Here is a 15,052-nt window from a genome sequence, read left to right on the forward strand (position 1 = left end):
GGGTGGAGGGCTGTTCTTAACTCTTAGAGAAGCAGCCCAGAACATAGGATGTCAACTATAATGAAAGTGCCCTAAATGCCTATGGTATGCTGGCCACCAGCATGGAAAAAAGAAGGAGAAAAAGGATACCCGCACTGTTCATATGTGCAATATATGATTATTAAAAAGGTTGTTTTTCATAATCACATGTAGCAAGGACACACGTTTTTCTTCCCCCTGGCCGAAAGAGTACAGGCACAAAAGGGCTCCACAGGTTGGCTCTGCATTGCTCAGGCAGCGTCTGGGATCGCCACACTCTCAGGCTCCAGGGCACATGCCAGTCTCACAGCCTGAGGAGATCCAAAGTCCTTCCCAAAGTCCTGCCCACTCCCTGGGGCTTGAGTTGACTTGCTGGGCTCCACTCTAGGCCTTTGCCTGTTGCTCTTTCTCCGCCAGGCATCTCCCCAGGAGGGAGGGTACCCCGTTCTCTTTTAATTCCCCCTGGACGTCAGTCATCTCTTTGCAGCAGGCTTTTGCTAGAGCACCAAGGATAATCAAAGGGCTCACACAGCATCAAACACAGTTACTGGTTTCAAAACCTGAGTATTGGGCTTCCTTCCCCTTTGCAAGCCACTCACTCAGAGATTCCTACAGGTTGTCCAGCTCTTTCTCCCTGCTCTCATTAACCTTCATTTCTTCTATTCTCCCCTAAATACCCAACCATTTCATATGTAGAGTCATTGAACTGTTCTCCTCCTCCGCTTCTCTGAAAAGAACTCTGATGCCACCCAGTGAGCCCTTTCCACCCCTAATATGTGCATCTTCATGGATGCCATGATGACTGAGTGCTCTGGTATCCAACCCCTTGGAATTATTTTAAAGTACTTCATATTCTCAGAGCCTTGAGAAAGTTAGTGAAAGCTTTGCACCCTTTTACATAATATGGAAACATACAAATAACTTGGGGTGTATTTTCAGGAGGTTTAGAAGCCCATGGATCTGCCCCCCTACCCCACCCGGGGCCGTGGACTCTTGGTCAAACCCCCTGAAGTAGTCTGAGGAGATGGAGCCTGCTCTTCTGAAGAGGACAGAGCCTCATCTACTCTTCCCGTAGGCCCTGTTGTCTCTCTCAACCCCCAGCCACTGAGGTGTGTCCATAGTCCTGCTTATATAGAAAACAGGATTGAAAAAAAAAAAAAAAGAAAGAAAGAAAGAAAACAGGATTGACTGGCTGGCTGTCGATGGCATTCCCCCAGTCCCAACACATTTGACAAGGACCAAAGACCTTGAGGAAATAGTGGCTACATTTTCTCAACCAGCTCTTTTGAGCCAGACCTTGTAAAGGCACTTAACATAGGCCATCCCAATCATGCCAGTATCCCCAGGAGGTCCATAACATTGTCCTCACTATAACAAACATGGAAACTGAGGCTCACCAAGATTTAGTAACTTGGCTCAGATCACCCACTTTGAGATTTGTTACTTGGAACTCTGGGTTCTAACTGGTATGCTCATGCCCCTCCCCTGTATACCATGTACCTTACTCATCTAGTTCATGTCAGTGGAGCTGTGTGACCTTTGGTGTCATAGCCGAATGATTTCATCCTTCCAGTTTTTTTTATTTTTCATTTTTTAAAAAGATTTATTCATGTATTTTAGAGCAAGAAAGAGGGAGAGACAAAGGGAGAAGGGGGGAGTGAATCTCCAGCAGACTCCCTACTGAGCACGGAGCCTGATGTGGGTCTTGGTCCCATGACTGAGATCATGACCTGAACCAATATCAAGAGTTGGATGTTTACATGGTTGAGCCACCAAGGCACCCCCTTCTACTTTTTTTTTTAAAGATTTTATTTATTTATTCATGAAAGACACACAGAGAGAGGCAGAGACACAGGCAGAGGGAGAAGCAGGCTCCACGCAGGGAGCCCGACATGGGACTCCATCCCGGGTCTCCAGGATCACACCCCAGGCTGAAGGCAGCGCCAAACCGCTGGGCCACCAGGGCTGCCCCCCTTCTAGTTTTGTAAACTATTAGAGCAGAACCTTTGGTCTCTTTGGCTCATTGATGTGTTTCTAGAAACTGGCTTACAGTAGGTGTCAGCAAATGTTTGTTAACTGAATGAATCCATCCATTCTACAAAGCTCAGCTCTATCCACATCCCTCAGGTAGCTGTCCAGGGGCACCTGGGTGGCTCTGTCCATTAATCATCTGACTTCAGCTCAGGTCATGATCTCAAGGTCCTGGGGTCAAACCCTTCAGCAGGCTCTGTGCTCAGCTGAAAGTCTGCTTCTCTCTCTGCCCCTCCCCTGACTCATGCTCTCTCAATAAATAAAATGTTAAAAAAAAAAAAAAGTCTAAAATGCCCTCTAAGTTAAAAAAAAAAAAAAACAAAAAACAAGACAACTGCCCTTCCATGAGCAACAAACGTGTGTGTCTCCATGTCCCCTTATTTCACATTGCCATGGTATAGATTCCCACGAGAGTGGAGTTGTGTCTGACTCATTTCTCTCTGTCTCCAGGAACTATTGGGCATTCAATAAATGTGTATTGACTTGAATACACAGTTGTTATTGTAATGCAGGGTAATTAGGCTTAAATGTAAGTCACTCCCATAAATGAGTGTTAACTAGGATTACATGTATAATGCTAGACAAAATTGTAGCTTTTCTCCATGAACATTTTTAGTTTTTTAAATATCTATAATTTAGTGTTGCTGTTGACTCTAGTATCATTTCCCTCTTTGTCATTGCTCCTCACTAGTCAGAGAGCACTGACCTCCACTGGTATTGAGGGTGCTGCTTTGTGGATGCGAGCTCATCCAAGCACCCTGTTCCTTGGTGCCAAGCACAGAGTCCAGCCCCTCCTCTCCAACAGCTGCCGTCTTGTCTTTCCGCTCCCCTGTCCCCTTCCCACCGAATAGTCCTGGGATAGGCTGCACAGACGTCTGCCAGCATATTCTCATCTGGTTTGTCTTCATTAAAGCTCAGGGTGAGAGAAACAGACCACCTCCGAGAGAACACAGAACAAAATGAGAGGGCCTCTTGGATCCCGAAAGAGAAGAAAGGGAACATTTGCTACGGGCATGCAACATGCCAGCCACTTCCCATTTCTTATTTCCTTTGATTTTCCTGGAAGCTCTGTGAGCCTGTATGACCACGACTTTTCACCTGAGAAAACTTAGATTCATGGAGGCTGAGCACCCATTGATGGGAATATAGGACTTTCAACCCAGGACCATCTGGCAGTAGAGACCAAGGCTTTGTGCAGTGTTCTGTCCCCCTCTGTATGTGTTTGGAAATGGTTGTCCCCAGGTGTATGTCTCTATTAATACAGTACTCAAGAGAAAAGGAAGTTGAAACACGACATGTTTCTAACCAAGATATGACAACTTGATTCCAGCACGGAGAAGGAGAACAGATGGGAGGGAAGAAGCCTCAGGCCAAGAGCTACGTGCCTTCTAATTCCACCACAATGCTCATTCCCCTAATGCCAGTGATGCATAACAGGAGCAGCAACAAACTCTGCCCATTTAATCCTCACAACATGTGACAGGCTGTTGGGGGACTGGGATTTTTAGTGTCAGATGAAGAAACTGAGGCACAGAAGGGCACCTGGGTGGCTTAGTGGTTGTGCATCTGCCTTTGGCTCAGGTTGTGATCCCGGGGTCCTGGGATTAAGTCCCGCATCAGGCTCCCTGTGGGGAGCCTGCTTCTCCCTCTGCCTGTGTCTCTGCCTCTCTCTGTGTGTCTCTCATAAATAAATTAATGAAATCTTTAAAAAAGAAACAAACAAACAAACTGAGGCACAGGAATTTTAACTAACTTGTTCACAATCACGGATAGTCAGTGGTAGTCTTGGGATTTCACCCACATTTTACTTTCAGGACCACTCTTAGGGACAGCACCACTTTGGGTAGGAAAGGGGCCTTCTGTCTGTGGCAGTGGTTCCCCAAAGTGTGGCCCCCAGACTTCAACTTCACCCAGAGTCTGTTAGAAATGCAAGTTCTCTTGCCGATTCCCTACTCAGACCTGCTGAATCAGAAACTATGCAGACAGCGGCCAGTGTTGTGTGTTTGAGCAAAGCCCCTCATGATCCCCAGTACACCTCCACATGCAAGCGTTGGCTGTAATCCGTTAAACTAGAGAAATCTTTAAAACCCACACATAGGAAAGAATTAAAACCTATCGATAATAGACAAACGTTTACGGAGTTCTCCCTATATTCCAGGGAGGAAACTAAACACTTTACCTGCATTGTCTCATTTAGTCCCAACAACAGTGCTATAAGCTATAGGTACTATTATTATTCCCATCTTACAGATGAAGAAACTGACACTTTGGGACCAGAAGTGACTTCCCCAAAGTTGTGACTTAAGTCCACATTCATCTGATGACACGGTCTGTTCCCTGAACCACTCGTTTTTGCCCTTTTGATAAAGAACTATTGAAAAATGAACATCTGGGCTCCTGCCTAACTGGCTTGATTGGTGAAGCATGTGACTCTTGATCTTGGGGTTGTGAGTTCAAGCTTGACACTGAATGTAGAGATTACTTTAAAATCTTGAGTGGCACCTGGGTGGTTCAGTCAATTAAGTGTCTGCCTTCGGCTCAGGCCGTGATTCTGAGGTCCTGGGATGTTGGACTCCCTGCTCAGCGTGGAGTCCGCTTCTCCCTTTCCCTCTGCCAGCCATTCCCCCCTGCTTGTGCTCTCTGTCTCTCTCTGTCAAATAAATGAATAAAATCTTGAAGAAAAAAAAAGAAAAACAAACACCAATGTTAGTTTTTTCTTTAAATTTTGAAAAAATATATATATAAGTAAGGTTGATTAAATATTTGGTTTTTTGGATCGAATATTTTGGGCTCTTCGTATACTCTGAAACAAATGTTTATTCCCAGAGCTGATTGCACCAAACATCATTTTATCTGAGCTAAGGAAAAGTGGTGGTGATGGTTGTTAACCTTCCTTGCCACACAGGGGCAGCACCTAACAGTGCAGGTTGCTCTTTGCAGCTTAGTTCTTTGGGAGGATGAATTCGCTCCCTGGTGGAGCTGTTATTTCCCTTACACCTGTTTCTCTTACTCCGGCCATGGGGACCAGTGGTGAAGGTTTATAGATCAGAAACTAAATTACAACAGCAACAAAACAGCACAAGGAAAACCACTTAAATTCACTGTAATAATAGAGTTAGGGCTCTTGTTTTCTTTTTATCATCATGACAAACAATATATTTCATGTACCGTTTGCATTTCTTAGCCAAGAAAAATACTGTGAATTTTAGTGAGCTTGTTTAAATTGAAATCCATTTATTCTTGAACTCAAGGGACAAAAGGCAGCCAATATTCTTTTTTACCTTCCGTATTGTTAATAAATTCTTTTGAGTATTTACAGGCTGTAGGGTTTTGTAGCAGGCAATTAAAGAGAGTGGGAAAAATGTGTTCCTGGCTTCTTGTTTGAAGGGCATATGACCATCCCACGTTGTTTTACGGCTCACCTCTGCCGGGATCACTGGATGCTCTCCTGATAGCAGCCTCTGTTGATCCGGAACCCTGTTTCCATTTGGGCATATCACAGGATCCCATCCAAACCTCAATTTCCACTCCAGAGGCTGCATTCACTGGAATTTGAGCAAAATGAGTCTAGTAATTTATTATCAAAACAGGGACCCTTTTCAGAGTAAAAGGAGCTCCTCAGTAATTTTGTTAGAACAACAAAACATGAATCAGAACTGTCCTGGGGACAATTGAAATGTGTGGCCACACTAACTACAAATCATATCCTTTCATTTTTCTCCTTTTGATGACTTCAGCCAAGATTTATTGTAGCACTCTGTTCATTTGCTCTTTCCATTCAACAAATGTTCAGAGTGTTCTTTCCACTTTTATAAATGAAAAAAGATTGGGATTTTATAAATCACTTGGCCAGATCACAGTACTAGTAAATCAGAGCTAAGATTTTAACCCAGGCTGTCCCTGCTCTGGGCAGTATATACACTCAAAATTCTAGTGCTATTGCTAACTGTTCTTGAGCCTTTCTGTGGATGTAGTCCCATCTGACACTGTCCCTCCAGGAAAATTTCAGGCATATAGAGTGGTTAAGAGTAGGAGCGCAGGGGTGCCTGGGTGGCTCAGCGGTTGAGCGTCTGCCTTTGGCTCAGGTCCTGATCCCTTGGGTCCTGGGATCAAGTCCCACATCAGGCTCCCCACAGGGAGCCTGTTTCTCCCTCTGCCTGTGTCTCTGCCTCTCTCTCTGTGTCTCTCATGAATAAACAAATAAAATTTAAAAAAAAGAAAAAGAAGAAAGAAAGAAAAGAAAGAAAAAGAAAGAAAGAAAGAAAGAAAGAAAAGAGAGAAAGAAAGAAAGAAAGAAAGAAAGAAAGAAAGAAAGAAAGAAAGAAAGAAAAGAAAAGAAAGAAAGAAAAGAAAGCAAAAAATGGGAGCCCAGCTGTCAGGCTGCCTGGGTTTGACTTCTGGCTGGGTTCAACCTATGTACTAGCCTTGTGCTTCATCCTGTTTCCTCACCTATAAAATAGGTACAGTTAACTTAGTATTGACTTAAAAGGGTTGAAATAAGGAGTAAATGAATTAATACCTTTGGCTTTTGAACAATGATTGTGATTGGGTGCAGTCACCAATGACCAGTGTGTTGTGTCAGATGATACAACTCTCTTGTGCTTGTTTTCTGCTATTTAAGTAGGTTGGGATGATATAAATGTTCTCCAACCTGGGAGAGTTTCCATTTTGTTTTCGACACAGGAGGATAGCACTAGAGGTGTGTGACACTGTGATTTATTAGGAAAATATGTATTTGGTTGTTGAGATATATTTCTCATATGTTTGGTCGTCTTTGGGTCCTGGCTCACAGCTCCTAAAACCCTTGGACTTTCTAAGGGCTGACAGTGATTAAGGGTCTTTTGTTAGGTTAATGATGTGACTTTTGAAGAGCACCTAAAGCTGGAGGGCTGGTCTCCAGGGGAGCCAACAGGGGTTGAACTTCCATTCCCACCCCTGGGCCCCTGGGGTGCAGGAAGAAGGCTGGAGATTGAGTTCCATCACCAATGACCAATGATTTAATCAACCGTGCCCTTGTAATGAAGCCTTCATACAAACTCTAAAAGACAGTGAACCCATGCACACTGGGGAGAATAGGGTGCCTGGAATGAGTGTGGAAGCTAGTAAGTAAAATGTTTCTGAGTTCTGTGAGCAGCTCTAGCAAATTAATAGAATCCAAAGAGCAAGTTGTTGGAAAACTCCAGTCTATAACCTGGGCTTGTGACTGGCATCTGAAGTGGTGGGGCTGGGGAGACAGTCTTCTAGAACTGGCCCCTTAACCTGTGGAATCTGATGCTGTCTACAGGTAGTGTCAGAATGGGTTGAACTGTAGGACACCCAGCTGGCATCTGAGAACTGCGTGTTGGCGTGTGGGGAAAACCTCCACGCACTTCCATTGGTGGAGGTGGAAAAGCTGAGATTTTCATTAGCAGGTGGGATAGAAAGAGGACAGAATGGCAGGCTGGGGTGTGGTGCTATTGTTTTACTACTGGGGGGCCGTGTGGGGAACCCACAAGGAGGGAGGTTAGTGAGCTACACGGGGCTTCCTGCAGCAAGGGGTACATATGGCCAGAGCCCCTGCAAGCTGTGAAATGGGGGGAAGGCACGCTGTGGGGCAACCCTGTGTCGGATCTGACGTACCCACGGGGAGAAACTCAGTTCTGTCTCTGAGCTAAGGAAGCAGAGCTATAGGAGGTGCTTGCACCAAGGCTGCCCCTCAGCCCTTGTGCCCGTGGGCATCCTCTTCACCTTTGACTAGGTTCCCTGCGGTGGATCAGAGGCACAGATGAAATGTAAGGGCATCTCCCAGAAACTTCCCTCGGGACACGGAGTGCTGAGCAGTTTTGCAGAGGTCACAGGGACCTGGGCTTTTGGTTTATTTGTAGAAGGCATCCTATCCACCATCAGCTCAGGGCTGCTGTTCTGGCCCCAGTGGTTAGTCAGACACCTCGCCACTGCCTCTCCTCTAGGACGTGAGGGTGCTCTTTGCTTAAATGGATTGTCCTTGGGACTTTGGTGGGTTGTTTTTTTTCCCCTGAGAAAATGTGGTTAGCAATTCAGGCAGGAGGTGTCCGGTCAAGGTGTGGGGGTGAGACAGGGAAAGTTGACCTGAAATGAATATGGTCACTTAGGGAGTTTGTAGCATTTCATTTTCTTAGGGGCGAGTCCTGTTCCCCAGCCTTGGTTCTTGAGTTTGGCCAAGAAGGAATTCAGAGCCAGACTTAGGCAGGCAAGCATGTAATAGTGATCGGAGCCAAAGTGCACCCCAGGTGGGATAGCAGGCAGGTGCAGATGTGGCAACTGCGTGGAGGCGTCAGGGCTTTCTTATTTCTAATACTTGCATGGGTTATGAGGTCATAGGGAGAGCCATCTCTGACCAAGGTGGCCTCCTGTCCCCGAAGGGCCTCCTCCCTTCAATAGGGAAGGGGAATTTGGGGCCCTCTATGGTCCTTGTTGGAACGGCCATAGCAGCCATCCCCTGCAAGGGTTGGGGTGAGGAGGAAGGCCAAAACCTCAGTGTAAATGGAGCTGGAGGCTATCTTAGGGCAGCAGTTATAGGAAAGAACGTCTGTGTGTTCCCAGGGTTTTGCCCCACTGTTTGCATTCTGGAGATGGTTGGCAATTTCCACCTTTTTTCAACAATCAAGCAGTCCTGCTCAATGCTCATTATCTAGCTAACTGCCTCCGCGGTCCATCTGATTATAAAGTTCACTCTGAAAACTTTGCAAGATACTCTTTGAGAGCCAGCCTGCTGGCTCCCGCAGAAACTCGGCCCCTTGTCTGCCCTGCCTGTGCTGGGAAGGAAGGTAGGTGGCTTCAGCTGTTGCACTGCTTGGGAGGGATCCCCCTTCCGTCCCCCTTCCAGCTACCTGGCCTCCCTGACAATTGGCAGCAAGCAGATCTGTAGCTGAATTAGCCCTCACATGTCTCATGAGTTTCCTTTTTATAGATCTTTGAATTTTCTTGTTGCAACATGGATATAATACTTTTTTATATTTTGAGACAATTGAATAACTGAACTTTAGAAAGGAAGACAAGAAGTGTGATCTCAAAGTATCTCAAAGGGATAAAAGAATAAGAGCATTGTGTGCTTTAAGGTATCTCGCGAGCTCGTGTGTTGTGCAGGTTTTCAGGATTTGGTGCTAAGTATAGTTGCTGTAGGACCTGAGACTGTTTATCATGAAAGCACATTTTCCCCCATTTTCTCTCATTTCTGGGTACTGGAGAATACATTTTGCTTCATCATTATTAGTAACAAGTGCCTAGGGGATCCCTGGGTGGCTCAGCGGTTTAGCGCTTGCCTTCAGCCCAGGGCGTGATCCTGGAGACCCGGGATCGAGTCCCACATCGGGCTCCCCACATGGAGCCTGCTTCTCCCTCTGCCTGTGTCTCTACCTCTCTCTCTCTCTCTCTCTGTCTCTCATGAATAAATAAAATAAAATCTTTAAAAAAAAAAAAAAAAGAAACAAGTGCCTAATGCATATTTAATTCTTTCTCTCTTCCATTTTTTCTGGGTGTTTAACAAAGTAGCAGATCTCGTGGGTGTTGCATTTCTTACTGCTTAAGAAAAATGCCTTATCATAGATAAAGGAGCTTAAAAATCCTTATACTCATTAGCCCTATAATTGTACCTGTAGTAAGCTACTCCTAGAAAAAAATCTGCGCACGCATACAGAAAAGTAGGCAAGAAGATACTTATCACTACATTTTTTTAATAGCAAAAAGCAGTCACAATTGAACTTTCCGGCAGTAGAAGATGCATTTGCTGAATTTGGTGACTGGACATTAGGTAGTAATTGAAGATACATTAGGCATTCCTTGCAGAGGATTTTGGTAAATTGGTGGAGATTGGCTGTGACCAATGCATGCTTTCATGGCCTGTGCTTTGTCTTCCAGTGTTTCGCTGTGCGCTCTCTGGGATGGGTAGAAATGGCAGAGGAAGACCTCGCTCCTGGTAAAAGCAGCGTTGCTGTCAACAACTGCATCAGGCAGCTTTCTTACTGCAAAAACGACATCCGAGATACAGTCGGCATCTGGGGAGAGGTGAGTAACATGTGGAAATAATTGATGGCAGGCTTGCTTTTGCTCTGCTGTGCTTCATGAAACCCTAGGGCTCTGCGAGGTGCGATACTGAGGGCATTTATCAGGAGCATCTTCCCACAAAGACAGGTAGTCTGGGCATGACGTACGCTTTGATTTATCTGTTAGCTTTGCCAGATCCCAGTGAGGACTGGGCCCTGGGAGAGAACATTTGTCTGTGTCTACATGACAGGGTCTGACCACGTATCCCCAAGTCCCAGGGGATGTATGGATGGGTGCTAGGGCCCAGAAACCCCTAACCCGTATGCAAAACAGGACACACCATTATATAAGAAGGAAAGGAGATGCTCTCTGAAAGTATGTTCTCAAAGGGGAATGTGACCCCTACACATACACACAGAAGTGGTGGTGTCCCTGTAGTCTGAAAATTGACACATTATCCTGTTATAACACAATCTGCTTTATTTATAATCTGAAAATCAATATTCTACCTGAGTTTTTAGAATTGATACCTAGATGTTACTTCTCACTTTGAACAAAGTAATTCTGTTTTGGATTGTCAGTCGACATCATTTCAGAAAGGAAAGTAATAAGTAAAAATACCAAATTAGTATAAAAATCATATCAAGCAGGAAAAGCCATATGCCTGCCATGTTCTGAGATCTGTAGAACGGGTATATCGGGAGTGTCTTTTTTTTTTTTTTAATTTATTTATGATAGTCACAGAGAGAGAGAGAGAGGCAGAGACACTGGCAGAGGGAGAAGCAGGCTCCATGCACCGAGAGCCCGACGTGGGATTCGATCCCGGGTCTCCAGGATCGCGCCCTGGGCCAAAGGCAGGCGCCAAACCGCTACGCCACCCAGGGATCCCAGGAGTGTCTTGACATAGTGCTTGCTGTATGAATCCACTACTCTCGAACCATGCCCAGCTCATACAGAACATTGGCAACTCTTTGATGGGGTCTCTTTTGCTTGGACCTCCTGGAAACATTGTCAGAATGTCAGGGCTTCCCATGGAGGAGTCTATATACCTTAGAATAAGACCGATCTGCATTGCCATCCGGACTTTTAGATATCCAGCATGGGGAGAAAGAAGGAAGAATTTTCTCCCTTCCATAAAAGGACATTTGTTTGGTATTTGCCTTTACCATGCTTTCACTGCATTACTTCCCACTTCCCACCCAAATACCCAGACATGTCTTTCCCACTGGATTACCTACCTGCCATCCCTCTTCTTCAGCCAAAATGCCATTCCACTAAAAGAACAAATCTCAGCTAGGATCTAGAAGAAAGGTTGGCATAATTTATAGTAATGTGTGAATGACTGATGAATACCACCGACTACTTGCCACCAGGTACTTAGAAGAGCTTAGTAAGATTCTAAAGGAATCTCCAATTCTCAGGATACCTACAGGAGAGAGAGCTTTGGATGGGGATAGAGATGAGGGGGCAGCCTGCCTGAAAATATGCTGTGTCTTCCCACATAGTTTGCCTCACTAAGCCATTCCTATTTTTTTTCTCAATTCTGTGTGCTTCTGAACAATAAATTCTTCAGGAAGTGTTTCTAGTTCAGAGTGTATAAAGTGTAGCTTAATCCTTAGGGTTATGAGCTTTTTGCCATGCCTTACATCATACGGCACAACTCCTTAAATGTTTGTTGAGTGGCAAATGGAAAATAAAGTCATGACTGTCAGATGAATATCTCATCCTTGGATGACAGCTGCATAAGCATCACTATTTTGGTAACAAAAACCAATTAGCAAGATTTTACAGTGGTCAGTCAGGAGCTGCTGTGTGTGGGTGAGGAAACCGAAAGGATGTGCCTGGGAAGATGTGTGTGTGCTGAGTGACTCAGCAGAAGCCACGGGGTATTTTCATTCAGTGACACTCCAGGTTCAACCAGCCATTCTCATTGTAGACTACCAGCTGAGAGTTGTCATTGGTTCTGTCCAACGATGCAAAAATGGTCAGTAGAGTTAACCAATGAAGACAGTCTCTGGGGAGGACCAGCAGGGGTTTCAAAGCTGAGTTAGCTCAAAGGAAATGCAATATCCTCCTCAGTGAGGGGGGGATCAGGCCTCTCCATGGATGGCATCCCATAAAGCATTAAAACAAAGGCCTTCAGAGTCTGTTAGCATCTGCAAGGTGGTTGCCGTGAGGCAGCTGCACAGAGGTAGGGTGGCAGTGACCACGTGGGAGTTATACTGGGGGTCACTTACAAGCGGGTCTGGCTGGAGATCTCTTAGGCTGCAACCAGTGCTTCATTCCTGGGGGAAGGGCAGAGAGAACAGACAAGGCACCAGCCATCTGTCAGTTATCCCAAAGCACATCACTGCTTGGCACCCGCAGGACCTGGGACCCCTCTCTCTCATTCCCAGCTCTCCGGGGCTCGGCAATCTTGCCTCTCCTGAAGACCACCAAGTGGCTGGCCTAAGCTAAGGTCACCCTGTGTGTTGGTATTATGATAGTGCCTGTATGGCTAAACGTGTCCCATCTTCTGGGTCAGACCTGGAGCAAGTTGCCTAACTGTGAAGCCTCAGTTTCCCTATCTGCTAATTGGAGATAATAACAAACCAAGCTCTCAGGGCACATTGGAAAGATCACAGGGAAACTGAGGCTGCTCATTGCTTGTGTTGCTCCCGTCTCCCCACATATGTTGGCTCTTTGGCAGCAAGAACATAGACTATTCAACTTTATTCCCCTTGCAGTTCTTCAGGCATAATTTGAGAAATTATTAAACATTGGCCGTGCACTAAGGAACGTATCTCCTTTCTTCCGGCCTTAGTTCATGATCTGAGATGTGATCAGGTCCTATGAATGTTAGCTGTTGTGGTACCAAGAGATGTCACAAATGCACCTGCTATTTGTAAGCCAGATCACCTAGATGTGAAGTGCTATAAACACTGAGAAGGGTTGGGATGGTCATGGTCGTTGGAAGGCCATCTGGAGCATGCCTGGTAGGGTCTAAGTAGAGAGGAAGGGACGGAGAGAGACGAGTTATGAGAATGACGGACATGATGTTAGTGAAAGACCAGGTTCTCCAGGGATGCTCCTGTGATAGTCTTTGTTCTCAGAGTGAGTCAGGATTCAGAATTGTAAATAATTAAAAATAGGAGTTGACTAGAAGGCAGGCGAGGGACACATTTAGGAGGATGTGGAGAGGGTGAGAAAAATTGGGTGTGTGCGAGGAGTATGAAAAATTTATGCACATTTTAGTCAAGAGAGGATGTTGCTCTCTTAGGAAAACAAATTACGTCCCAAAGGGTGGCTTCTTTTGTTGGTTGAAACAGTGTCCCTAGATAGCCACACACATCATGAAGTGCAGCTTCCTGAGAAAGATAGCATGTTTTCTCATTGAATCGCAGGGTAAGGACATGTACCTGATCCTGGAGAATGACACGCTCAGCCTGGTGGACCCCATGGACCGCAGCGTGCTCCACTCGCAGCCCATTGCCAGCATCCGTGTGTGGGGCGTGGGCCGTGACAATGGCCGGTGAGTACCCTGGGGTGGCGCCACCACGGGTCACTTTAGGACCTGCCCCTGTGTTACCTTCAGAGGTAAAACTATGGCCTCACAGTTGTTACCCTTTACTGAACATCCTTAGGAATGTAAGAAATGTGAAAAATGTAAAAAATTAAAGCCACATCTCTCTCCTTACCTCCTAAACCCTCCACACTACTTCCCTTTCTGGTTTCTGTATGTCAGACGTTCTGTGAGCTCTGGATCCTGTTTTTGAGTTCTGTGTATTTCTCCCCCTGCTCATTTTCCTCATCCCAGTTGCCAGCTCACCCAGGCTCTCTGGACCCCTGCCCCTTTATTTTTCCCTCTTCTCTGCAGTCTGGGTTGATCTCAGCCATTTCAGAAGCCCTCCTAGTGGTGTTTCCTTCTTAGTGGGCTTGCTCAAAGAGAGAGGTTGTACCACAAGCTTTAGATCATTGAATCATGGTGATTGGGAGCTTCTGGGGTTTGTGGTTGGCTTAACTTTGTTAACATTTGAAATGCGTGGTCACATCAGAATTCCATTGAATGTATGCTTTTCTGAAATTCTAGTGAAAATGTGTTATTTACAGCAAGTATTTCTTAGATGTGTTGTGAGTTGTTAGTTCTCCAGGATGACTGTAAATAAGGAAGTTCAAATACATATCTATTCTAAACGATAAAGTGGCACTTATTTCAGACATCATACTTGGATACTATTGCTTAGTAATTGGGCTACATTAAATGTTTCACTCTTACATTATCGTTCATCTTTGGCAACTCTCAAAATACCGGAGGATCTTCTAGCATTTAGGGATCGGGTATAGGATGATTAGTTATTGCTTTGTTGAAAATGGACTAAAGCAGGTGAAAATCCCAGATGACAAAAAGCTGACTCTGCTGAGCTTATGGTTCCATTCCTGGGCATTCTGGTTTATTGCGCCACGTGGTCCTCTCTCAGGGACTCTGTCTTGGCTTATCCCCCAGCCTTTGTCCACCAACGCTGGGCATTTGTGGGTTCGGTAGTCTTTTAAATCAGTTCCAAGTCCTGAGCCAGAAAAAAAAAAAAATGGCTATGCACTCCTCAGTCTCAGAACTAGCATTTTTGCTATCACCAGGCGTGAAAAATTGTCTGCAAAAGAGAAAACCAAAGTGTCTTCTGACTGCTGACTGGATAAACCTTCCTGGGAGCACAGTTGTGTCTTTGAGCTTTTGTACCAGAGTGCTAAATGGTGACAGCTGGGCCAGGTGCACTGAAGGGGGGAGGGGGAGGGGGCAGGGGAGGGTGATAATTTATGCGTACACACCTGCCATTCACTTGCTTGGCAGAGCTGTGGACTGCAGTTGATAAGTTGACATGAATTGAGTAATTTTACAGGGAAAATACCTGATGATGTTTGTTCATCATTAAAAACGTTTAACCTTAATGGAAGGGTGTAAGATGCTCAATCCTTCCCTGGTTTATGCCCCCTGAGGTTGTTCTTAAGGTAGGAGCCATGGCGAGGA

General features: G+C 45.4%; 1 protein-coding gene across 11 annotated transcripts in view; it reads left to right on the forward strand.

Moving 5' to 3' along the window:
• Positions 1-15,052, forward strand: part of APBB2 (amyloid beta precursor protein binding family B member 2) — a 375,275-nt gene that overhangs the window by 291,185 nt on the left and 69,038 nt on the right. For 7 of the 11 annotated variants that reach the window (XM_038533425.1, XM_038533419.1, XM_038533422.1 and 4 more), the window contains 3 exons: positions 9,925-10,071; positions 13,434-13,561; positions 13,976-13,981. In XM_038533425.1, the coding sequence (XP_038389353.1) occupies positions 9,925-10,071; positions 13,434-13,561; positions 13,976-13,981 (281 nt within the window). The remainder of the gene's footprint in view (positions 1-9,924; positions 10,072-13,433; positions 13,562-13,975; positions 13,982-15,052) is intronic. The other 4 variants (XM_038533427.1, XM_038533420.1, XM_038533426.1 and 1 more) reach the window with 1 other exon arrangement.

The sequence above is a fragment of the Canis lupus genome, chromosome 3 (genome assembly GCF_011100685.1).
Source record: "Canis lupus familiaris isolate Mischka breed German Shepherd chromosome 3, alternate assembly UU_Cfam_GSD_1.0, whole genome shotgun sequence".
Lineage (NCBI taxonomy): Eukaryota > Metazoa > Chordata > Mammalia > Carnivora > Canidae > Canis > Canis lupus.